Source organism: Vipera ursinii (assembly GCF_947247035.1).
Source record: "Vipera ursinii genome assembly, chromosome: 5".
In the NCBI taxonomy this organism is placed as follows: Eukaryota; Metazoa; Chordata; class Lepidosauria; order Squamata; family Viperidae; genus Vipera; species Vipera ursinii.
Genome location: NC_139518.1, coordinates 22397974 through 22424791, shown reverse-complemented (window position 1 = coordinate 22424791; position 26818 = coordinate 22397974). Strand labels below are relative to the sequence as shown.

Below are 26818 nucleotides of genomic sequence, written 5' to 3'. Positions count from 1 at the left end.
CCAAAGAAGAGGTAAAATAAAAGCATAAAGTGTATAAAGTTTAAGTACATAGATGTTAAGTAGAGTCCGTAAGATACCAAAAAGTGAATAAAAGAGAGTTTAAAAGAAACAAGATGTTAGCAATAGAGAATTAGTAAAATATGATTACTGAAGTGCTAAATTAAATGCTAGTTAATATTCGGGTGTATCTCTGGAGAAGGCTTTAATGTTGGAAAAAGAGGAAGAAAAGAGAAGAGGACAAAGGAAAGAGAAGAGGGCAAACTGCAGCAAGATAGATGACCTTAGCTACACTGACAATTAATGCACTGTTGGGAAACCTGAAAGAATAGGTTGCAGTGATTGCCATGGGGAAAATTGACTCACTGATCTACCTGACATATATCTACAGTGAGGACATTGGAATGTCATACAGACTGGAAAAGTGTGTGAATAGCAATCAAGAGAGGAAAGGTAGTTAAGACTGATGGAGTGGAATTACATATCAGATATACTGGTGAGTTACAAGTACATTGGTATTCCACAGTCACATGGGAACCATAAGGAGAAAACAAGGAACACAGCAGCATCCAAGTACCACCAAACAGGTCTTGAAGAGCCTTCAGAATGTAGCATTGACAGATAGCTAATTGGGAAATCTACCAGTGACTGCAAAGGGCTGCACTATAGACAGCACTGAGACACAGCAGCACAAGTACAGGTACTAAGCATAAGTATCATAGAAGTAGGGGTCTACCACACTAGATGGGACTATGCAAAGAGCCTTCAAAGACAGTCCAACAGCATAGACTGAATGGCACATCAAATAGCTGGCATTATGTACAAGAACTTCTGCAAGTGTATGGGCTAGACCTTCCCGAGTCCAGATGGGAGACTCCATAGAAGGTTGTGGAGGATAATGATTAAAATCCTGTGGGGTTTCCAGATGAACAGGTAGGTATTGGCTAATCAACTAGACATAATGGTAGTAGACACGGACCAGAAGACAGTGATAGTAGTGATAACTGTTGCGGTGCCAAGAGACAGCAACATTAGGAAGGAGTATGAGAAGCTGGAGAAGTACCAGGGGCTGAAGGAGAAACTGGAGAGGATGTGGAAAGTAAAGGCCAAAGTACTCTCAGGAGGAGCAGGAACACTTGGGGCTGTGATTCCTAAGCTGGTAGAGTGGCTCCAAAAGATGATGATGATCATGATGATGATGATAATGATGATGATGATGATGATGATGATGATAGTGGTGGTGAAAGGGACCTTGGATGTCATGTAGTCCAGCCCCCTGCTCAGGCAGGAAACCCTATACCATTTCAGACAAATGGCTGTCCAGTCTCTTCTTAAAAACTTCCAGTGTTGCAACATTTACAAACTTCTGGAGGCAGATTGTTCCACTGATTAATTGTTCTAACTGTCAGGAAATTTCTCCTTAGTTTTAGGTTGCTTCTGTCTTTGATTACTTTCCATCCATTGCTTCTTGTCCTGCCTTCAGGTGCTTTGGAGAATAGCTTGAGTCCCTCTTCTTTGTGGCAACTCCTGAGATATTGGAACACTGTTATCATGCCACCCCTAATCCTTCTCTTCATTAAACTAGACAAAACCAATTCGAGCAACCATTTCTTATATGTTTTAGCCTCCAGTCCCCTAATCATCTTTGTTGCTCTTCTCTGTACTTTTTCTAGAGTCTCAACATCTTTTTTACATCATGGTGTCCAAAACTGTATGCAGTATTCCAAGTATGGCCTTACCAAGTCGTTATAAAGTGGTATTAACACTTCACGTGATCTTGATTCTATCCCTCTGTTAATGCAGCCTAGCACTGTGTTGGCTTTTTTGGCAGCTACAGCACACTGCTGGCTCATATTTAAATGATTGTCCACTAGGACTCCGAGATCCTTCTCACAGTTACTACTATTGAGCAAGATAATACCTATACTGTACCTCTGCATTTGGTTTTTCTTGCCTAAATGTAGAACCTTACTTTTTTACCATTGAATTTCATTTTGTTAGATAGTGCCCAACGTTCAAGTCGTTCCCGATCCTTCTGTATCTTAAGACTATCTTCTGGACTGTTGGCTATTCCTGCCAGCTTGGTGTTGTCTACAAATTTGATGAATTCCCCATCTATCCCCTTATCCAAATTATTGATGAAGATGTTGAAGAGCACTGGGCCCAGAACAGAGCCCTGGGGCACCCCACTACACACTTCCCTCCATGTAGATGAAGTTCCATTGAGGACCACACTCCAGGAACAATATCAGAGCTCTCTGTCCAGAAGAGTACAGTGCTAGGAATAGTTAAGATATTCAGAATCCTCAAACTATCCTAGGCCTCTATAGAAGATCTGAGATTGAGAAAAACACATACCACCCATAGGATGAGAAGGGATTTTTTTTTCTGTGGAATTAGACCCAGAAGACTATTGACCTGCAATACAGCAACTTTAATATAGATATAATGTTATACTACTTGAGCTACATGAACTCCAAGGGCAGTCTCAAGTAGAGGATATTGACTGGTGAGGCATAAGTTACTGAGGTCAGGGCATCTTAGGGCAATGATATGCTGATGACACCCAGCTTTTCATCTTGACCCCAAACCACATCAGTGATGCCCTCGACGTGATGTCCCGTTGCCTGGAAGCGGTCCGGGAATGGATGGGGAGGAACAGGCTTCAACTCAACCCGGACAAGACTGAATGGCTGTACATACCGGCATGTCAGGATATTCAGATTATTCCATCTCTTAATATCGGGGGCGAGTTATTACCCCCCGTAGATAAGGCTCGCAATCTGGGTGTCCTCTTAGATTCACAGCTCTCCTTAGAAGATCATATAGGAGCTGTGACTAGAGGGGCCTTCGCCCAGGTTCGTCTGGTGCACCAGCTGCGACCCTATCTGGACCTGGATGCCTTGCATACAGTCACCCATGCACTTGTGACCTCTCGTCTTGAACTACTGCAATGCTCTTTACATGGGGCTGCCCTTGAGAACCACTCGGAAGCTTCAGCTGGTGCAGAGTGTAGCTGCACGAGTGCTTTTGGGGATCTCCCGATACTCCCATATTACACCTCTGCTCCGTGAGCTGCACTGGCTTCCAGTTGCCTTCCGGGTGAAATTCAAGGTGGTAGTAATGACATACAAAGCCCTACATGGCGTGGGTCCGGATTACCTACGGGAGCACCTACTGCCAGCGTCAACATCCCTCCGTCCTGTGCGCTCCCACAGAGAGGGGCTCCTCAGGGTGCCACCAGTCAGAGAATGTCGGCTGGTGACCCCCAGGGGGAGAGCATTCTCGGTGGGTGCGCCAATCCTTTGGAACCGCTTACCAGCTGAAATCCGGATGGCCCCCGACCTTCGCTCCTTCCGGCGTGATCTAAAAACTTATCTATTTGAACAAGCCGGCCTGGCCTGATGGATTTGGGTTTTAAAATTTTCTCACTTTATTGCTTTATTGTATTCTTACTTTATTGCTCTGTACACCGCCCTGAGTCCTCCGGGAGAAGGGCGGTATATAAAACAAATAAATAAATATGAAAGCAGGTTCCAAATGAATGAGTCAATGAGCTTTGAAAGCAGAAGTAAAAGTATGGGTACGCATAAAAACTTATAGGGTTTTGCAGCATTTCTAAATGGGCTGTAAGTAATAAGTTCATGTCTGGTTATTCTTAGTAAAGCAAGAAGATCATTAAGCAGGCGATGCCCATTACTACTCTTTGTTGTTCAGTTGTGTGGTATCTTGGCCAGACAGGAATATACTTGTGTATGGGAGAAAGTAGCAAAATTTTATCCACCTTTGCTGTTTTTAAAGTTTTAAAAATTGTAATCAGTGTTCATGCTCTTTTTCAAACCAACAAATAAATATATAAGGCCTCAGTTTGGTTTAACTTGGTTGTGTGCACAATAGAAATGCATGATAGATTTTGTATGTATTTATGCTTACTATACTCAGTGATACACTATCACTATCAAATTTCAGTTTTTGGTGTAATTAATTTGAATAATTTAAATTTAGTTTAAACTCAAAACAGCTTAGATATGAATTTTTACCTATAAACCTGGGGAAAAGAAATTAGATACAATAACCTGATATCAGCTTTTATTAAGGTGTTAAAATAAAACTCAGGAAAATATGAAATGTCTATGTTGTTTTAGTTCTAAAAAAATTAGAAACCAAAGAAATAAAGATTCTTTATTTAAAGGTTTATATGGTTACTGAATCCAACATAAAACAACCAATTTTTTAATAATTAAAATTACTAATCTCCTCTCCTGACTTGAGGCAGTTCATTTAAAAATAGATATAATAAAGTTTTCCTAATCTTAAATTTTGAAAGAAATATATTTCAGACATGTATGGGGAACTAAAAGCTTTTGCTTTTTTAGTGTGCTAAGCAAAAGCTGAGTTATAAATAAGCACATTGTTTTCCATTTTGTGAACACAGGTATTTCTTTCATCTGCCTCTTGATACCATTGATTTAATGTTACTTTTATTGTAATTTTATGTCAAATCAGGTATGTGATTAGATGTAAAATGTTACATTTAATCTGCTCAAAAATTGAATTATTTTACCTTCAAGCTACCTATAGACCCTCCTGCTGGTCTGTTGTTACATATGGTGCATTTTCTTGTCATGATTACAAATGGAGGACAAATTAGAATCTATAGAGAACTGACCTAAGTTACAGATTAGAGACTTGGAGGTTGTGCTATTTAAAATGTTTTAATTGCCATAGCCTGTCTAGTCAGCAGAAGGATTCTCATTCTCCTTTCTTCTTTTTTTGTACAGTATGTTGCTATTTTGTAGCAGCTCTAATATACGTTTGATAGAATAATTGTATTTTCATTTTCACTGACCCTATTTTAATTTGCTGCATGAAATAAAAATGCAATATTTTTCCAAAAGAATTTCAATGATACAAATTATTTTACTTTATATCTAACTGAAAAAAATGCATTAAACTCTTATTTATGTGATAAGTGTCAGATTTCATGATGGTTTTATTGGCAGTCCTGATTATTTTTTAAAAAAATAAAACCTCAGACCAAGTTAGTCATATTCAAAGTATGCAGTCATGCTAGCAGTAATATAAGTAAGGTATGATATAAATACTACTGAGGGAAACAATTTTTTTTATTCAGATTAAGTATTTTGGATTACTATTATGATGTAAATAAGTAGTTGTTTTTAATGTATGCTTCATAATGCAATCAAATGATATCTTGATTAAAACTGAATTGACCATGAAAAAATTCAGTTGAACTAGAAGGTAATTCAAATATCTCACACTTCTCTTTTGGTACCTGGAATGAATAGGTATGTCAAAGTTATATAAGAAATTGGTATATAGAGTAAAGACATTTGTTAAAATCATCTCAAATATCAAATATAAATAAATGACCTATTCTTTTAAATTTAATAAAATAATACTTAAACATGTTCCTTGATGCTTTAATTTTGAACTTGCATTTTTGTTTTTTATACGTGTTGGCCCAATGTTGAATTGATTAGTTTTGCTAGTTAGTAAGCTGTAAAATATTTTATATACACTGGAGAAATAAATTTGTCAGAAAATCAGCATGAGTAAATTTAATTATTGCTCAGAGACCTTTCCCTTTCTTAGCTTAATGATCCTGAAATTCCCCTCGTTTCACTGAAAACTGGATGCTGAGCTTCACTTCCCAAATTGTTTCTCCACACAGTGATAAGTCAAGCAATTATTGCTTTATTGATTTTTCATCATGGCAAATTTAAAGTTGATTTTTCTGTGAAAAGGCAGGGGTGAGTAAATGTCTCCCCTCAGTTTAGTACAAGAGCAAAATCTTGTATCAGGGCAAAATCTAATATTCAGAGGTCAACCTCTGAAGTGAATAATATGGTGCCTTGGCCGCAAATTAGGGGAAGAAATCAAGGCTACAAGTATGATTGAATATATATGAAGGTGGCTTAATTTGTTCCATTTATATGAAAAAATCACATAGCACATAGTTAGAGAGCATTGTATTGTATAACCTTAGAAATAGAACCCATCTGAGTATGCGCAATGAGGATGAATTAACTAAATTGTTCCTCAGAAGAGACAGTAATTTTCAGGTAGGAACTAATATTATTATTTCACACTTGAAATAAAAATAATGTTTACTATATAAACTTGAATATTAATATAATTAATATAATTATTGAATATTAATATAAACATAGTATGTAATGTATTTGTCTTTTATCTGAAACGTGTTTCTAGTAATTATCAGTATTCATGAAGTTAGTATTTTATTATTTTCTTCTAGTTCTTCATTAAGTAGAATAATTTTAGGTCCACTTTACAAATAAGAACTGGAGTTTAATTTGTCTTGAATTTCAAAGTGCAAGTTAGGGTCTATAAGTAATCTCATTCATAATACATAAATATTATGTATTTATGTATATGGCAAAGATTTTTGTAGTTACCAAGAAGAAAGGTTCTAGCATAGCCTTCTTCCTGACATCTAATTTTCTATGCATACAGATTTAGATGAATGGATCTAATATGAAAATAAAGACCAAAATAATTTGATCTTAAAAAGAATAATTATTCTTTCATTTAGTTTTTTTCTTTAAATGTAACTAAAAACTTATAGAAAAAAACCTAAATGAAAGAATAATTATTTTGTGCACAAATTTTGTGCAATGGGAAATCAAATAGGCGATTCTGATAGATTTTCAAACATTCCAGATATTAGTTGTATAATGCTGGTTTCCTGACTTTAAAATAAACATAATACTTATGTCAAAAATGGGTAATCCTATAACCTGCATTGTGGACAAGCTCTCTCAGGTTTACTACTAAAACAGGTGGTATCTGAAATAAGATCTTTTTCTGACACTGTACATTATCCAGGAGGAGAGACTGCAATAATGCCTAGACTTAAATTGTTTAAGTGTCAGCTGAGAGGTGCTATAAAAGAATACAAAATCATTCATCTAGATTTCAGCTTTAAATACTCCTCCTATCAATCTTGCCACCTATAAAGTCAAGACCTGAATGGAAAATCTTTAGACTTTGTAAACGACATTGATTTTTCTTCAATGGTATGAAGTGCTAAATCTCCAAGTGGAAAAGAAGCGCCTTATGGCATGAGTAAGTTTGTTTTAATGCCAGGAAATTACATCATCCATAATTCCTAAATTTAATTTCAGGAAATCATAAATACTTCTTTTCAATCAATCATTCATGCCTTTTATATATCACTTACCAGAACAATAATGCTACTTTACTAAAGGCAGAAATGTGCCTCAGACCATGAGATACTCTGTTATGGACTAATACTTACTAAGGCTTTCTATAGCACTTATTACTAAAATTATATTTTAGAAAAACATATCCCAGAATAGTTCTGCACAAGAATTTACAAGAAAACTTGTAATCAACCTACTATAAACAATTCAGTTGAACAATTCAGATTTGTTGTAATTTCAAAAATAATTTTGAGGAGGCTTCCGGTGGCTGCGCGGCGCCGGAGACAGCCTTCCCGGGCTGCCCGTGGCTCAGCTGAGTTATTTTCGCCCAAAACAGCGCCGATCAGCTGTTCGGGCGAATTTGAAGCCCCCTCCTCGGGAGAAGAGGGGGTGAGCCCCCAGGTAGGGGTCGAGTTCTCCGGAGCCGCCTGAGCTTGTGGCTTGGGCGGCTGAAGGATTGAACTCCCCCGTAGCCTGGGCTGCTCCCAGCTGGCCAGCGCCTCTGCTCCTGATTTCTTGGAGCAGAGCCAGGCGTCTGCGACCACCCCTGCCTGAAGGAATGACTATGGATTAAAGGAGCAGGCAGAGTGGTACAAGAGGAAAAGGTGAAGAGGATTATTATATTTTACTCTCCAGCTTGATGGACTTTTTTGGATTTTAAATCTGAAGTGAAAGTGCGTCACAATTGGTAAAAGATGGCGGCTAAACCACCCCCTAAAACTCTTCGGAGTGCTGGAACTTCTCCGGTGCAACAATCATTACTGCAGGCGCTGCATCCTCCTGATGTATTGACATCAAAGGACTTACAAGATGCTCTTGAAAAACACACCCAGGTAATTTTGGAATCAATTAATGATAGATTTGCACAGATGGAGGAGAAATTGGAGAAATTGGAGGAGAGGATGGAGGAGAGGATGGAACAGAAGTTCAGAGTGATGAAGGTAGACATCTTGTCTTCAGTGTATAAAGTGGCTGGATGTGTGGAAGAATTGGAGGAAAAGCTAGAAGATTTGACTCAAAAGAATGCTATATTAGAAGCAAAAGTATTGGAGAATGAAGACAAAATGGATAAGGAACTGAGTCTTGCTCAATATTACCAGATGCAGTTTGCCATTAGAATTAGAGGCTTAAAGGAGAATATTAAGGAAGATCTAAAGCAGCTGGTTTCTGAGGCTTTCGAAGTAGTATTGAAACAGCCAGCATCTGAAATAAAAGGAGGCATGGATAAAGTGTTTCGTGTGAATTCATGGATTGCTAGACAGAGAAAGTTGCCTAGAGATGTGGTGGTATATTTTGCAAAAAGGGAAATTAGAGATGAAGTTATACGAGCTGCTTATGATACTAAAGTTGTGATTGCTAATCAAGAAGTTTTGGTCCTAAAAGAAATTCCTCCAAAGATTTTAAGGAGAAGGAAGGATTTTACATTTCTTGTGCAAGAGCTCAAGCAAAGAGATATAAGGTTCAGATGGGAGATCCCAGTTGGGCTGATGGTGACGCACGAAGGTAAAAGGTACCGTCTGGTTACTGTGATGCAAGCGCGTGATTTCTACAATAATGTTTTAAAAGCAACGCCATTAACACTTCTGGAAGCTGAAAAGGGATCTGGAGAAGGAGTGCATCAAGAGGCCGAAGATGGTCAGATAGAAGACAACGGTGTTGGAGGAGATCAAGATACAACTTCGTCGGATGATCCTATAGAACAGAGGGTGATGCGTGCTGCTGCAAAACGATCTAAAAAGAGAAAATAGCAGGATTTGCAGAAGTCTATGGATTTTTTACAACGTATTTATAGTCAAGTAATGGGAGGTGGGAAAAGATTTGGGTGTAGACGCAATATATTTTTATATGTGGTGGTTTTCTGGAAAGGGTGAGGTTTTTTGGATTAAAGTTTGGTGGAATATACAGAAGATTCTTAAATGGAGGTTAAAGTTTTGTTTGCAATCTTTTTTTTTGTTTGGAATAATTATAGAGGTGGCACTGGAAGAGGAACTGCCGATTACAGAAGAGTTGACTTTAAAGTTTTCTGATTTGGTTGAGGTGGCGAAGATTTTGGTTAATTTGAAAGATTATCTGTAAGAACGTTATATCATGGAATGGACAAAATGGATGGAGTTTATTTAGGATAAGTATAGGGTTAAGAAGTATTATGTAGTATTTGAATAACTCTTTTTTCCTTCTTTTCTTTTTCTTTTTTTCTTTCTATCTTGGGGTTTTTTTTTCTTTTTTTGTTTTTTTGTTTTTTGTTTTTAATATATATTTAATATTATTAAGGTTTGTTTTATCCTATATAAGTTAGAGAGTGTTTCTTTTTCTATCTTAGTTTTTTATATATATTTAATATTGCTAAGGTTTGTTTTATCCTATATAAGCTAGAGAGTGATGGATTTTAGAATTTATAGTTGTTAGTATATGGTTGTTTATGTTTGCTTTTTTTATATATATACCTTGTATTTAGCTCTGGGAAGCCGGGGGGGAGGGGGGGGAGGGAGGGGGGAGGGGGGGAGGTAGGGGGGGAGGAGGGAGGGGGAAGGGGGGTTTTTTAAAGGAAAATTGTATCTTAAAACTTTTCAATAAAAAAAATAATAATTTTGACTATACAATATTTAAAACACGGTTCATTCAGTATAATGTATATACCTTCTTAGCAACTATCACTGCTTAGATAGTGAATAAGACTAGGCCTAGTCATTTGGATTGGAGACCCATTAGAATACCAAGGTTGTTAGATAGACCTGGATGCAGAGAAATATGCTATAAGAAAGCAGCGACAAAACACTTCTGTACTGATATCAAGAAAACTATAGGACATGTGTCTAGTCATCAGAAGTGAGCATAATTTGAAGATGACTTAGTGTGTGTGTGTGTGTGTGTGTGTGTAATCTCTTGCATAATGCATAAAATGTTGATGGGACTTGGATGAGCAATTAATCCCATCAATTGAGTACCACCAATGAAAAATACCTCACTAATATAGTGGTGGCAATCTGAGAAACTATTATTCAGGTGTTCTTATGGTAATTGAGTTTCATGTTGCTGTGAAGAACTTTAAAACTATCTCCTTGAATTGTATGTGGAAATATATTGGCAATTGGTATAGATCTCTTAAAACTGGCAAGCTATATTCCCACCGAGTCACCTAATTAAAATTTTGAATGCTACATTTCCGAATAGTCTTCCAGGGCAGTTTTACATGACTTGTTACAATAATCAAACCATAACGTTATTGTATAAGGAATGCTAAACTATCTCTGTAGAGGAGTAAAAGCAATTTGTTTGCTAAATTAGAAATGCTCTCTCCCCCAACCCTGGTACCCCAGATAACATAATTAGACAAAGAAGCACTCCCAAACTAAGACTCTGATCTTTGAGAAGTACTGCTACTTCTTCAAAGCCATTTAATTCTCTTTTCTCCACTGAAGAACCACCTTATCTCCAATGGGTTACCAAGTGAGGTAGCCTCTGCCCTGTACTAATGAATTTGAGTTTTGTTTCCTAACTCAGGAACTTTAAACTTCTCTCTCTTAAATTTAAATATGTTGCTTTCAGACCTTTTCACAAAATTATCTAGATGGTTTTGATTTTTTATTTCTCTCTGCACTAGCTATCCCAACCGATTTTGCATCAGCTACAAACCAGTTTGACTTTTCATCCAAAACCCTGATAAAAAGAACTGATACTTGCACAAACCTAGAATAACTCTTTAAATTGTTGAGGAAGCATTGATGAACGTTCATTATGATTTTTGATCCAAATATGTATCCACTTAATTATCATGACATCCATCTCCTGCTTAACTAGTTTGCTACTCAGAATGTCATGGGGTACTTTGTCAGATGTTTACTGAATTTCTAGCTATATTATGCCTACAACATTCCAACAGTCTGTTAGGGAAGGTATATGACAAAAAAATGAAATAAGATTTTAGTGCAGTTTTCAGATTAAGCAATTATATATGATAGAAAGAGAATGTTATTTAGTACCTATGCTACTTAGTAGATACCTATCATATCCACTGAATATACTTTGTTATTCTGATTATTTAATTATTAGTTAATTTTGATGCTTTTTATTTCAGTGGTGTATTATTTAATCAAAATATTTTGGAAAAAATATAGCTGATTAAAAATAGAGCTTTCTTCTTTTTTCAGCACAGTAATAAATTTAGGATATAAGTTGAGTGCATAAACCATGCCAATAAAAGCTATTAATTTTACTTGCACTGGGCATGTATATAGCAAAACAAACATCTCTGTGTGTGTTTGTGTGTGTGTGTGTGTGCTCATGTGCTCATGCACGCATTTGTAAAGAGGGAGAGAGAGAGAGAATGAGAGAGAGAGAGACACTGTGAGTCAGGAGTGTAAAGTGAATTGAGGATTCTGACTTTTATATTAATTATTTCCTGCAATTTTATAAGATAAAGGTCATTGTTGAAAATGAAGTAATCTTTTATTTTCACCAGAATCATTTTCCTTTTGCCTAGAAAGGGCACATTTCTTCGAAAGTTCCAAATGAAGGTTTAAAGAGTTTCCATCTTTCAAATGCAGCATTCATTTATATTGAATAACTTTTAATCAGATAGAGATGCTTGCTTAAAGAATTCATGTTATTTATGTGCAGCAGTTAGAAATGTCTTTATTTGACACATACAATTTCTAAACTGCTGCCTATTTAAGGTCATCTTAACATTATGTCCCAAAAAAGGAATATTGACAAGTCTTAATTATATATATGGTCAGTTATACTGCGGTACTTAGTTAAGTGTCTTACTCAAAACAGACATGAGACTTAATTTACCTATAGTCATTTCCTTATTTGTTCTACCTGATATTTTCACTGCCATGTATTTTGGGAATATTTTTTTATTAAAAAATGATATTCCTTTATAATAGGGTGCCAGTTTTAGTAAGGTTAGGTGTCATTTTATTTTACATTGAGTAGTTAAAGTTCACATTGTTTCCTAATTTAATAGACTGAGCAAGATAATATGATACAGCAGAGTTCTAGTGTACGAGGTCATGGCCCAGATAGCTATAATATCTTAGAGTGCTGTACCTAATGTTAACAAAATATATTTAAATGCCCATAAGTTCATTAGGTATTGCCAAATATGTTCAGTTAGTTTTATTAAAGTTCATTGTTATGACGGTGACCTGAACTCTAACTATGGCCGTTATCATACTAGAGTGTATATACTGAAAAAACTCCATTTGAATTTTGATTCTGCATGGTTTAGTTATTGCTTTATTAATGAGAATTAATTGTAAACTATTGTAAATACTAATAACTAAAATGCCTTCATTTTGAATAAAGTAAGATTGCATTTTTAATAACAAAACATTCAGCAGAATGTCTTGTAAGAAAGGGTATAAGTTAGATGTACATAAAACTCCTTATATAAACTGTAGGATTTATGTATTCTGTATATATATTCAATTAATTATTTGTCAAGGTTCAAGCCATACCTAAGCATCTCCAACTATATATGTACTTCATGATCCTGGAGAGTAAATGTTGTTTTATTAGCCTGACATAAGTTCCTGGTGTTGAATTTCCAAACAATAGAGAATTTGTAATGTGTGGTATATACGTTATTGTTATGTATATCTTTTACCATGATTTTATAACAGAAATTAATATGATACAAGAGATTTAACAATATGTTTATATCATACAAGTAACATAACAAAAACAAGTATAATTTACTCAGTTTCATTATTGTAAAAATCATTGATTTTTAAAATTAGTATTTACACTATTATTACTCTTCTTAATAGCTTAGATGGTTTAAACAATGTCAAAGTTTATTCTTTTCCATTTCTTTCTCTCTTTTTTGTATTGTATGATCTTTTCTTACATGGAGAAGTATAGATAAAATTATCAGCCAATAATAATTAAGACTAAAACTATATGTAGCTATTGCAAAAGCTGATAAAGTAAAGCCAAATAGTTTAATTTTAAATTAAATTTAAGAAAATACTAGAAAGAGCTTAGAGCTTATAGCTCTTATTTTATTCAAGGACTAAATTTAATTTTAATTGTTCTTAACTTTTGTAATGTGTATTGTTATTTATTTTAAATTCCTTGTGAACCGCCCTGAGTCCTACGGGAGAAGGGCGGTATATAAGTCCAATAAACATAAACATAGCAGGGTACTTTTGTACCTCCTAATAAGAGAATATTTGTCTTCAATACAGATTTAAATTTTAATCATCAAAACCATTCATTCAGTTTTCAAATAATTTTTCCAAGGCAAACTTTAAATATATATACAGTTCAAACCAGCATAAAACAGCCAATTTCACAAAAACTGTAGTATAAAACATATAGAAATATAAAATAAATTAAAAATCCAGCAACTTAAAAGCCTCAGCATCACTTTTAACTAGATGCAAATCAAAATAGACAAATGCTACGATGCATTTAAAAATTTAACAAGGAGAATATTAAATATTATCTTGGAATTTAACAAGTGGCTACTGCCAAGTAAACCCAAACAGTGGGTCTACACCCAAGTAGATCCTACTATTTCATGCTCTTTCAAGTATTATTAGCTTTGAGCTTGTTCAGATGAGACTCCTTAAAACAAGGACTACTGTATGTTTTATTGAGATATTGTGGGCTATGTTAACAGTATGTTGTAAATCTGGTTGTGTTTTTCTTTCCTTCCCTCTTATATCTCAGAAGGTTAGGAAGGAGTCAGCCTCTTCCTAATATTCCCTCTGTTCAGCTTCCTGACCAAGTAGGGTTTTAAAGGACAATGTAGGACAACAGCAGATTGTTCATCATTATGGCTGACGACTGTCCACTTGTCAATGGCACTGTCTCATGTTCTGTAAGCTGAACATGAGTAACTAAATCATATCTAAACAGTACCATAGTTGGGATTCTTGGATCACATGAAGAAAGGTATTGCTGTTTGTGTAATAATAATGTGAAACCGAAGTTCATTTTTAATAGAATAAATAAAACCAGAATGGCAGTTTATTACAAAATCTCTGCTATTTCATAAATGCCGTTTTCAGTTTAGCAGTTATAAAAATGAGATGTGTCTTTAATATTGGGCCCTATTGATCAGAAAAGGTCAAGGGCATGCAGTATACTGCTTGTATTTCCCATTATTAAATAGAACCCACTTACCAATTTAACCATTGTTCTTTTGCAGTGTATTTTAGAGAATGAATAGTTTTATTACATTTACACACTAGTAGAATTTAATATAATCTAATGCAAAAATGGGTCGCGGTGGCTCAGTGGGTTAGGATGCTGAGCTTGTTGATCAAATGGTCGGCAGTTTGGCATGTTGAATCCCGAGTGCCACGTAACAGAGTGAGCGCCTATTACTCATCCCAGTTTCTGCCAACGTAGCAGTTCGAAAGCACGTAAAAAATGCAAGTAGTAAAATAGGGACCACTACAGTGGCAAGATAACAGCATTCCGTGCACCTTTGGTGATGCCGGCCACATGACCACAGAGACGTCCTTGGACAAGCGCTGGCTCTTCGGCTTTGAAACGGAGATGAGTACCGGCCCCTAGAGTTGGAAACGACTAGCACACATGTGCGGGGGAACCTTTACTTTTACGTTTAATGCAAAATGCTACTACAGCACAAGAAGACATAATAAAGATAAAATCATAAAGTAATCGAAAGAAAATTCTTCATTACCGTATTTTCCGGCATATAAGACGACTGGGCATATAAGACGACCCCCTACTTTTCCTGTTAAATTACTGTATTTTTCAAACCATAAGACGCACCTGACTATAAGACTCACCCAGTTTTTAGAGCAGGAAAACAAGAAAAAAAAATATTCTGAACCAAATAGTACCGGTATACTAAAACAGGGCTTTTCAACCTTTTCATCCATTGTACCACTTTTAGGACAAGGCAATGTCCGAGTACCACCAGTCGCCCAGCAAGGTGTCAAAAACTTGACCCCCCCCAAAAAGGAAAAAAAATGATAAAGTACGGTAGTCCTCGGCTTACAATGATTCATTTAGTGACCGTTCAAAGTTACGACTGCTGAAAAAAGTGACTTATGACCATTTTTCAGACTTATGACCATTGCAGCATCCCCAGGGTCATGTGATTTACATTCGGATGCTTGGCAATCAATTCATATTTGTGATGGTCACATTGTTCCATTGTTGCCTTTGGCAACCTTCTGACAAGCAAAATTAGTGGGGAAACCAGATTCACTTAACAATCATGTTACTAATTTAATTTCTCTCTCTCCTTCTCTTTCTCTCCCTCTCTCCCCCTCCCTCTTTGTTTCTCTCCTCTCTCTCCTTCTTTCTCTCTCTCCCTTTCTCTCCCTCTCCCTCTTTCCCTATTTTTCTCTTTCCCTCTATTTCTCCCTCTTTCTCTCTCCCTCTATTTCCCTCTTTCTTTCTCCTTGTCTCTCTCCCTCTTTCTCTCCCTCTCTATTTTTCTCTTTCCCTCTATTTCTCCCTCTTTCTCTCTCTCCCTCTATTTCCCTCCCTTTCTTTCTCCTTATCTCTCTCTCCCTCTTTCTCTCCCTCTCTATTTTTCTCTTTCCCTCTATTTCTCCCTTTCTTTCTCCCCCTCTATTTCCCTCCCTTTCTTTCTCCTCCTCTCTCCCTCTTTCTTTCCCTCTCTCTTTCCCTCTCCCTCTTTCTCCCTCTCCCACTATTTCCCTCCCTTTCTTTCTCTTTCTCTCTCTCCCTCTTTCTCTCCCTCTCTATTTTCTCTTTCTTTCTATTTCTCCCTCTTTCTCTATCCCCCTCTATTTCCCTCCCTTTCTTTCTCCTCCTCTCTCCCTCTTTCTTTCCCTCTCTATTTTTCTTTCCGTCTATTTCTCCCTTTCTCTCTCTCCCTCTATTTCCCTCCCTCTTTTTCTTCTTGTCTCTCTCTCCCTCTTTCTCTCTCCCTTTCTTTCTTTCCCTCTCCCTCTTTCTCTCTCTCCCTCTATTTCCCTCCCTTTCTTTCTCTCTCTTTCTCCCTCTTTCTCTCCCTCTCTATTTTTCTCTTTCCCTCTATTTCTCCCTCTTTCTCTCTCCCCCTCTATTTCCCTCCCTTTCTTTCTCCTTCTCTCTCTCTCCCTCTTTCTTTCCCTCTCTATTTTTCCTCTTTCTCTCTAATTCTCCCTTTCTCTCTCTTCCTCTATTTCCCTCCCTCTTTTTCTCCTTGTCTCTCCCTCTTTCTCTCTCTCCCTTTCTTTCTCTCCCTCTCTCTTTCCCTCTCACTCTTTCTGTCTCTCCCTCTATTTCTCTCCCTTTCTATCTCTCTCTCTCTCTCTTTCTCTCCCATTGTCCCTTCCTTCTTTCCTTCCTTCCTTTCTTCTTTCCCTCCCTTTGTCCTTCCCTCTCCACGTTAGAGCAGTACCCGCGGAGGCGGCCCCGTGGCCCGGCTTTCTCTTGCAGAAAGCAAGCTGAAACGGAACAAGGGAGATTGCCAGGAATGCGAATCAGCTGATCTCACACTCCTGCAATCTCCCTCACTTGGTTTCAGCTTCCCTTGGTACAAGACAAAGCAGGCTGAAATGAGGGAGATTGCAGGAGCGCGAGATCAGCTGATTTGCATTCCTGGCAATTTTCCTCACTCTGTTTCAGCCTGCTTTCTCTTGTAGCAAGGGAAGCTGAATCCGAGCGAGGGAGATTGCAGGGGCGCGAAATCGGCGTTTCTCAGCATGTGCCGATTCGTGCTCCTGGCAATCTTCCTTGCTTTCCACTTGCGGAGGTTGGGGCTGGCCATACGGATCAGCTTCGGACCAGAAGACGCACCCTCGTTTCCCCCCCTACTTTGGGGGGGAAGAGTGCGTCTTATGGTCTGAAAAATATGGGTATAGGGTTTGGGCTATACTCGCCTATAAGACTATCGTATTTTCCAGCGTATAAGATGACTGGGCGTATAAGACAACCCCCGACTTTTGAGAAGATTTTCATGGGTTAAAAAGTCATCTTATACGCCGAAAAATACGGTACTTGTATTGAGGATAAAAATTAGTTTGCCATCTGTTAGTAATATGCATAATTTGTTAATCAGAAAGAAATCAAGGGTTCCAGTGGCTCCTTCTGGTACAACTTTTTTTTATTAAAAAAGAAATTAGTTTTTTGATTCCCTATATATATTGAAATATAAAATAACGTGAATATCAGATTCCATTTTTTCAATTTCTCAAGGAAAAGGTTATTAATTATATACTGTTAACAAAGTAAAGGATAGCAATGCATTGGAAACAGCTTTTGTGAATATAGCTGTTATTGCAAATGAGAAATTTAACGTGTATTGATTCAAATAACAAAATTGCACATACTTTTTGAATCAAGGTTTATGATTATATACTTCTCAAAAATTTGATTGTCAGGTTATTTACTACCTAATATAGCAGGCAGTCTAACTCTAAGCCTTTCTATTGAATAAATCTTATGGTAATCATATTCAGAAGGGAAAAATCATTTTTCTATCAAGAAAGAATGTAGAAAAATACATATATGTGAGACATTATTCTTAAAAGCTTTCCTAGAATGTATGTACTTAAATAAGTAACTTTTATAAGTAAGTTTTATTCCTGCCTGTTTTTCCTTCTATTTGATGCTGTCTGGCTGCAAATGACTCTGGGCTTAAATTCATCTTTCACATTTAAATGAATAATATACACAATTTATTTCCAGCAATATCTTGGGTATTCTTTGTTTTTTATTTACATAATTTTATTATTTATTTTATTTATTAAATTTATATGGCACCCATCTCCCCAACAAACTCTGGGAGGCTTACAAAGAGTAAGCCATTATTATAAAAAACAATAAATAATTCATTTCTCAGATAAGCCTTTGTAATTTCCTAGAAGCTGATTATTTTTAATAAAATAAAGATAAAGGTCTGGATACTAAGTAGTTTGGCTCATAGAATAGAGCTTCTTCCTATTTACATTTCCAGACTCCATTTCCTCAGGTTTTAAATAAGCTAGTAAGTTGTTTTTTTTTTAAAAAAAGCCTACTTATGTCTGTGATTATTTCCTTTAGATACATGTGTGGAATACTGCATGCTACAATCTATCATAACTCTATATTGGGTTTGAGTTTCTGAGTGTAAGGCTTTAAACTTTCATTTATTTACAGCATTTGGTCTATTGGGATTTTTATGTCAAAAGTGTTAGTTTTGGGGTATTAGTTATACAAATATCATTGTGCAGCTTTAGTCTGTTAGCTATCAATTGGATACAGAAAATCAATAATCTTAATAGTTCCTTATTACATAGTTGATGCATTTGCAATAGTGAGTTGAGTTACTGTCAGTGAATAATCAATTCAGTTTTAAAAAAAACCCTATTAGCTGATCTCTGCCAGAAACTGTTTTCTATCAATTCAGCACTGTACTGGGCAAGTGCAACATATGTAACATATTTGAAAGTTAAATAGGTACTCCAAACTCATTGTAAAATACACTGTCTTTATTAAAAGGTCATCCTAGAGCGAATATGCTTATCACTGAAAATAGCAGATATTTTTTTTGACAAAGGATCTTTTCTGCATGGGGTATAGACTCAACTGCAGGATTAAAATTAAAATAACATTGTACTCTGAAATATATTTAGCAGAATAACAAAGTTGGAAAGGACTTGGAGTCCTCTAGTCTAATCCACTGCACAAGCAGAAGATCCTATATCATTTCAGACAAATGGTTGTCCAGTCTCTTCTTAAAAACCTCCACAACTTCTGAAGGCAAGCATTTCCACTCACTAATTGTTCTAACTGTCAGGAAATTTCTCCTTATTTCTAGGTTGGTTCTCTCCTTGATTAGTTTCCATTCATTGCTTACTTGTCTTTTGGGATAGCTGCTAGTTAACTTTCTAATATATACTGTACAGAGAGTCAATAATTCATAACCACAATTGGGGCTAGTATCTCATTCATTGAATGAAGCAGTAGTTAAGCAAGACATCATGTGACTGTCCACATGACTGTTTTGCTCAACAACTGCAATCTTGGCATTCCCAATTGCAGTCATTAAGTGATTGTACAGGTTGTTAAACAGAGTCTCAGGAAAGAAGCACAGTGAGGTAGAGGAAATCCAGGGAGGCTCTGCTCAGGAGCTGAAAATCCTCCCTGCTGAAATTCAAACAGGATTTTCAGCTTCTAAGTAAAGAAACATTCACCCCACACTCCCTACCTTATCTGGCTGAATCTCTTCTCTTTGCTGTCAAAGGAATTCATCTCCCTTCCATGCATGGAAGGGAACTCATTTGGCAGGGTTCAGGAGCAGAGCCAAAAATTTCAGTATTTTAGCTTTGTTTCTGCACCCTGCCAAAGGATTTCAGCTCCTCTTGGGAGGCAGCTCTTTCAGCCAGCCTCCAGAGATAAGAGGGAATCCTGTAGGTAGGTGGCAATAGTTTGCAACTTTCACTGCTGGCATCCTCATGGGGAAGCTGGTGAAGATTGCAAATGGTGACCGCATGATCACTGTCTTTAGCTTCTTGTAGCTTCTTGTAGCATTTTCCCTTTAATTCGCGCTTTTTTCCCTTGCCAGATAAATTTCAGTATTATTATATTCAGTTCATCAAAGAAGGCTTTTCCCAGCCTTACAGGAATCATTTGAAATAAAAACAGATTTTTTGGTAGGATATTCATTTTCACTGTTGCTATTCTCCCCAACATTGACAGTTGAAGGTTTTTCCACTTTTCCAAATCCAATTTTATTTGTTTTAGCAGTCTTACGTAGTTATCTTCTTTTACTGTTACACATCTTGCTGTTAGATAAATTCCCAAGTACTTAACTTTTTTTAACTGTTTCAAGATTTGTTTTTTTTTTGTTAGTTGTTTTTCTGTTAAGTTCTTTGTCAGCGCTTTAGTCTTTTCTCTGTTTATTGTCAGGTCTACCACTTCTCCAAATTTTTCTATTTTCTCCAGAAGTTTAGTGCCTGTTTCCAATGGATCTTCCAGTATAAAAACCAAGTCATCTGCAAATGCTTATAATTTATATTTTTCATCCTTTATGTCCAGGCCTTTAATTTCTGTATTTTGTCTAATGTTTCTATTCAATACTTCCAATGTTAATATAAATAGTAATGGAAATAATGGACATCCCTGTCTTGTGTCCTCCAAGACATCTTAAGAAAGCCCTCCAAAACATCTTAAGTAAACCAAAATACCTACTAGCTCAAGAAAAAAGGTCATCTATTTGCAGGGTAATGACCATAACAGCCACTATGTAGGACAGACAAACAGAGTTGTGTATTTGTAACAATCTGTTGTTTGTTTCTGAGAGGTTTTTGAAGTATGGTAATGCTATTCTTTTCATAGCTTGCTAAAAAAATAACTCACACTAATTAACTGCTTACCAAAGAAAGAATCCCATCTCTGCAAGGCAAACTCTGTAACAATGTTATTCAGATGAGCACCAATGCAGTGCAATAACCCAGAACATCAGAAAAAGGAAACTGACTGTTTTTACAACATCATCCAACAAAATGGATACCTACACAACTTTATCAAAAAGTGCCTGATCATTCAACACCCCTTTCCACGACACCACCAATGGTAGAATCTGTGTTTATGTGCATGCTATATATGTTATATATATATATAAGCATATCTATGCTAGGTGAACTTACTATATAAAGTTTTTTTTTATTATATAGATATAAAAGATAGAGGTAGCTAGTAATTGCCTTTAAGAATAGAGCACAAAGCATTACCTTGGATTTTACAAGGCTAGCAAGCAACAAAAGAGCAGTAATTTATGAGCTCAGTGTAAAAGAATAGCATAATTACATTAAAAATTAATGCTAATGAACACTAAAATGGGGAAGGTGGTTATGATGAAAGTTTGTATTCATCTTCTCTGGTTTGAATGATGGCTAGTGGCTTGATTAATGGCTTAATTTCTATCAATTAGTGGGGGGGGAAATCTCCTACGAGACAAGGGTAAATTGAGCATTGAATTACATATCATGCTTTTGTGTGTTGAGAAAAAAATACAGCTGAGTCTATCTGATATAAGCCACAGTGGCAATCGTGATGTGCCCCACTATGTCTGCATTAGCTCTCCTGACAGGCTGGTTGTACATGGTTATGGAGTGTTTGGAGATGGCTGGCAGACAACATTCACTGGCAAGTTCCTGAGAAATCTGCAGCTTTTCTTTCTGTAGAATTTTAATTAGCATCAATAAGAACTCAACAATGGAAACCTAGCAGCAGTGGCAGAAGTTGTAAATTTATCATAGTGCTATGAAACTTAAGGCTTTTTTGGACGGGGGGGGGGAAATGCAGCAAATATCCTGCAATTTTAAGGACATTATGATTCATAATGTGGATTCCTACAATATTATGATTTTTGAAGGACATCTTTATAAAGTTTTATGGATATATGAAAGCATTACATTTATCTAATTTATTTAGTTTTTATTATTTATATTGCTGCCCATCCGACAAACATGTCACTCTGGGTTGTGTACAACAAACCTAAATAATAAGTAAAGTCATAATATTATATAAACTGTATTTAAATATAAATTAATAAATTAGCTAACGTATTTTCCTAATAAAAGAAAATGGAAAAATTTACGCTCCAGAGCAATAAATGACTTAATCAAATTTTAATCCAAGCTATGCCAGTGAGAGTTCTATAAAGTAGAAGATCAAAAAGCTTTGGCTGAGTTCATTCTGTCTTTGTACTTCAACTGCTCCTTCTATAAATAAACTACTAGAAGGGAAGAGTTGCCATGTCAAAGCTCATCCTGAGGTCAGCACTAACTGGGACAATTCTTTACCTAAATCTAGGTTTGTTAGTGTGTGTAGAGGTGGGTTTGTGCTGGGTTGAGAATGTGCCCCCCTTTTCAATTTTCAATGAGAGTGAAATGATTTATACAACCACTTTGAATGTCCTAGTTTTGGTTTGCTCTATAGGTGTTTCCCGAAAGGCAATAGGAGATCAAGAAAATGATTTATCTTTCTCATGTTTACATTCCAAAGTCTGTAAGATTTCTCTTTGGCCAAAGGCTCAAAGTAGCTTTTTCATGCTGGTACTACATTCCCTGGTTTTCTTCCACATCATTTTGTGACCTTGAATAAGCTTGTAGTTTGAATAAAGTTAACAAATTCAGTGACTCCTTTATTTTCAACAGAAATGCAGAAGAGTGAGTCCTCTTGGTGCTCTCTGAGCTTGGCTGTTTTCTTGCAGATGTTTCATTACCCAAACTAGGTAACATCATCAGTGCTACCTAGTTTGGGTAATGAAATGTCTACAAGAAAACAACCAAGTTCAGAGAGCAAGGACCTGTCATTTCAACCCTGAACTATAAATATTCTCCTTTATTGGTACTTAAAATTGAAAGAAAATGTGTAATACGTGTAACTAATACTTCAAATGCTATGATCGCAAAAACAATATAATGGAACGTGATGCTGCTCTACATGTATCTATGTATTCTTTATATCTGAAAGCCTTCAGTATAAAAGGGTGCTAACAAATTTATTTGAGCCTGCCTTATGTCAAAAATCATTTCCTTTTCAGTGCTTGTATATTATAGAGGATCCAAGTTCCCATTCAGCCTAAAATGCAGATTTCCTTATCAATATAATAGAACAGGGGTGTCAAACTCAATGTCATTGAGGGCCACATCAGCATTGAGGTTGCCCTCAAGGGGCCCGGTGGTATGGCCTGGGTGGGCGTGGCTAGAGTGCGTATGGCCTACTGGGTGGGCATGGCCAGGTCTACATCGTTTGCATCAAAGGTGCCTATGGGGGCCTCGGCAGGAGTGGGACAGATCTGAGGGTCTCTGGCAGAAGGAGGGTCTCTGGGCCAGGGCCAAGGCAGTGGGGGCCATTCCCTCACTGTTTCCAGGATGGCTTCACGGGCCACATGAAACCACTTTGCGGGCCGGATCTGGCCCCCGGGCCTTGTGTTTGACATGTCTGTAATAGAATAAGGTCTAAATCATACGGTAAATCACTTCTGTTATATCAATTCTTTTTCTTTATGTGCTTCAGCTGTATCATCAGGATCATACACATCTCTTTATATGTTACGCTTGTTTTAACGCTTAATGCATTAGCTATTAATGCCATTTCATTAATAAACCCATGATACCAGCATGTTCTGGTACAGAATTTTGTGTAATATCAGCTAAATAAGAGTGTTTCATAAAATGCACATTTCTTAGTTCTGCATTACATATAGAATATCTGGTTTTTTAAAACATATCCTTATACTTCTTATATTTTTTATTTTTCAACTTCCCTGACAGTTTGAAATTAATTTAATTACTAATTCCTGCCAAGTAGCCATTAAAAAGCTGAAAACCATGCCCATTAAACATTGTTATGACTTTTAGGTTTATGAAAACAAATCACATGAAGGCAAGTAAGGTGCATTTTTATCTAAAAACAAGAGCCCTTAATCCTGTAGAATGCATCTTTTCATTTGACTGGTTGTATAGTGCCATCTGCTGCTTTCAAAAGCTTTCATCTACAGTACAGTAGTGATGACCTACAGATATATAAACCATGTCGTTTGAACACAGTGATTGAAATTAAAGACTCAGATCAAGGCATTATCAAAGTCTTCAGAAAATTATGCTGATCTTTTTTGTACATTCATATTTTCCTATTTTATCCTATTTAGAAGCAAGAACTGTAATTCTTCTAGAATAAATGATTTATGTATGAAAAAATGGCACCAACACATCAGTCACCAATATAAATAGTTCTATATTTAAAGTCTGCCCAGAGTGAAAAGACTTGCTGTCCAATGAGTTAGTATTGATTTTTTTTCTGTATCCTCTTAGCTTTCTGACTCCATTATTTTTAATTTTAGCATGAAATATATATCCTTTCTACTGACATCTGACAAACACTATATGGAAGTCATTTTATCTACCAATAATGTGTTTGTCAACAATATTGTAGACTAATGGATGCAACTTCCTTCCAGTCTGTTTTTATGCAGTTAATATTGTTGAAGTAATTCAGGAAAACAATCTGTTATTCTATTTCCCTTGAGGAACATGTCCCCAGATTATGATTGTCACTTGCATTAGAGTACTTCAAATATCTGAGTCATGCCTTTATCTATTTATGGATTTCTATATTGTATTTATATTGTAAAATGTTGGTAATGTTTGACAGAGTGCATATGGACTGTATCATTTCTTCCTACACAAATTGTGATAGGTTCATGGGTATCAGAAAATCAACATGCATGAATATACTTGAGAAAGAGTACTTGCATATGTATGCTTTATTTTAGTATAACTTTGATATGCAAACATACTTAAAAAGAAAGGCCAGCATATTATCTAAACAGCACTGATGGAAATATTGAACACTGAAGAAGATAGATTTTCATTATCTAAGGCTTTCTGTTACAGTTTGTCCAACCTAATGAGGACTCTTTTCCATCGTTTCAGTAAAGACATTATTCAATGGATATACCTTAACAAATAGTTAGTGACACTAAGTCACTTCTTTTGTGGCTCGCATCATTTACTCACTGTAGTGCCAAAAATATTTCAGCTGTAGAATATGATAGCATGGGAAGGGATTTGTTAATATTTCTTCCATTGTTTCAGTTAACAAAGTGCAGCTTTAAATATTCTGAAAAATTCAATCTACTTATCAACAAATTAGCATACATTGTTTATATGAATCAGTAATGAAATACTCTAGAAGAATTGAGTTGCTTAGCCCCATATCAACTGAACATATTAAGGAGTATTTGGTGTTCTGATACTTTTAAAGAAAAGTGCTTAAGAGATGTCTAGATGATGAATCATAGCTTTAGGCTATGCATTGACCTTTCCTAACTCACCAAGTATCTCACACCCTTGGGTTTCCCTGTCATCTGAAGGAGCTTTCTCTCATAAGATAAGTTCTCTTTGGGTTTTTCATGTTTATCAGACTACATGCTGTAAATGGAATTCCTATAGTATTTGGTATAGAAGTGGATTTGCTGGCCTAAATTGTCACTTTCAACACTCTGATTCTATGAATATATTCCAATGCATCTTTTTGTTGCTCTCAGTATATTTTATCTGCCTTTATTATTTCATTTCTATCTGTACTGGACATATGTATCTCATGTATTCTAACTCTGGAATTCTTCAGATGTTTCCCAATTGCAAAAAAATATTGGGGAAACTCATTTTAAAAGTTGCATAGGAATATTAAAATAATATACACGAATACAGTATTAATATGACACAAAAAGTAACAGCATATTCCCTACTTTGGCTTGGAAGATGCCAAATTTCCTCTTGCAAATTATTTACTGTTTGTTCGGGGGAGATGGCATTACAACTATAATGAAATTTAACTGGTGGGGTGAGCAGACAACCCTGTTCGTGTTTTATGTAAATGGTTGTTTTCTTTGTCACTTACAAATAGAATCTCATTGGTAGCACCATTGCTTATGTTCTACTTTTCTGTTTTCTTAGCAGAAGAAAAACGTTAGGAATATATTACACTATACAATATTTAAAGGGATAGTGAACAATATTGACATTGTACCTTTTTCCATAGATCAAGCCAGTCTTGTTGAGCAAGTAAAACGAGTCAAAGAAATTGAAGCAATTGAAAGTGACTCTTTTATTCCACAAACATTCAGATCCAGCAAAGAAGTCAAAAAGGTAACTTTTCAATATTTTTTTCTTTGCATAGGATCCTTGTGAATGCTGTGGTGGAATCTATATATTAACGCAACTGTCATTGACATTGACTGTTTATACAAGTATCACTAGTAGTAATCCTAATCTCTGGCCATTTTAAGTCAAATACAGATTCCACTAATTACATGACACTGTATTTAAATGTGAGAAATGTACTTTGTATTTTCAGACAAACACAAGGTTGCTTTTGTGTGCAGAAGAGGGGGTTTTGATTTCCCTTTTCAAGCTGTGATATATCCCAGAATTTGTCCCCAGTTCAGAGTTATCTCAAGAGTAGAATTTCATATTAACCAAGTTAAAAGGAAAAAGAAATTCCTGCTCTTTTCTTCACACATTATTTTGTGCATTTTTTTCTGATATCTTGCAATTTGTTGCTTCCTCACATCCTTTATTGAACTGTTTGGGTAAAATTCTACTACATATATACATGCATGAGGTACTCCTATATATTTTTTTAGTTTTATTTCAACGGTGGTGATCAACGGGATGACAATTTTCGTAGCCAGAACCCCTTCATATCCTCTGAACACCTTCAACTATTAGTCAATTATATAAAAAACAATATAAGGCCTTCCTGAGGGACAAGAAGATCAAAGCCACAAAAGAGGAATGGCAACTGATGATTCAGCAGGTTAATTTTTTGAAAGTTCAGCAGGTCTGCTACAAGGCAGAGGTATTCTCAAATGATTCATAGCAGAATTAGTTTGTCTATAAAGATTGTTTTATTAATATATTTAGGTCACAGAATCTGCTGATATCAAAAATGAACCGGGAATTACAGAAGTGACAAACGCTGTTGTTGCTGTAACTGAAAAAGAAGTAAAGCCTGGAATTATTCCTACTGCTATCAAATACCAGGATGAAAACTCACTTGCCCATCCCAATGTAAGTTTGCTAATTATGGCAGTCTTTGATTAAAATAATTTATAAAGAGTGTAAGAGATAAGGTTATACAATTTGTTTATCCATATGTCTACTTGTTTTCTT

At 36.0% G+C, this 26818-nt stretch overlaps 1 protein-coding gene across 7 annotated transcripts in view; it reads left to right on the top strand.

Annotated features, from left to right (window-relative positions):
• RSRC1 (arginine and serine rich coiled-coil 1) overlaps positions 1 to 26818 on the top strand; it is a 145272-nt gene that overhangs the window by 116335 nt on the left and 2119 nt on the right. For all 7 annotated transcript variants that reach the window (XM_083363694.1, XM_083363695.1, XM_083363696.1 and 4 more), the window contains 2 exons: positions 25686 to 25792; positions 26570 to 26716. In XM_083363694.1, the coding sequence (XP_083219820.1) occupies positions 25686 to 25792; positions 26570 to 26716 (254 nt within the window). The remainder of the gene's footprint in view (positions 1 to 25685; positions 25793 to 26569; positions 26717 to 26818) is intronic.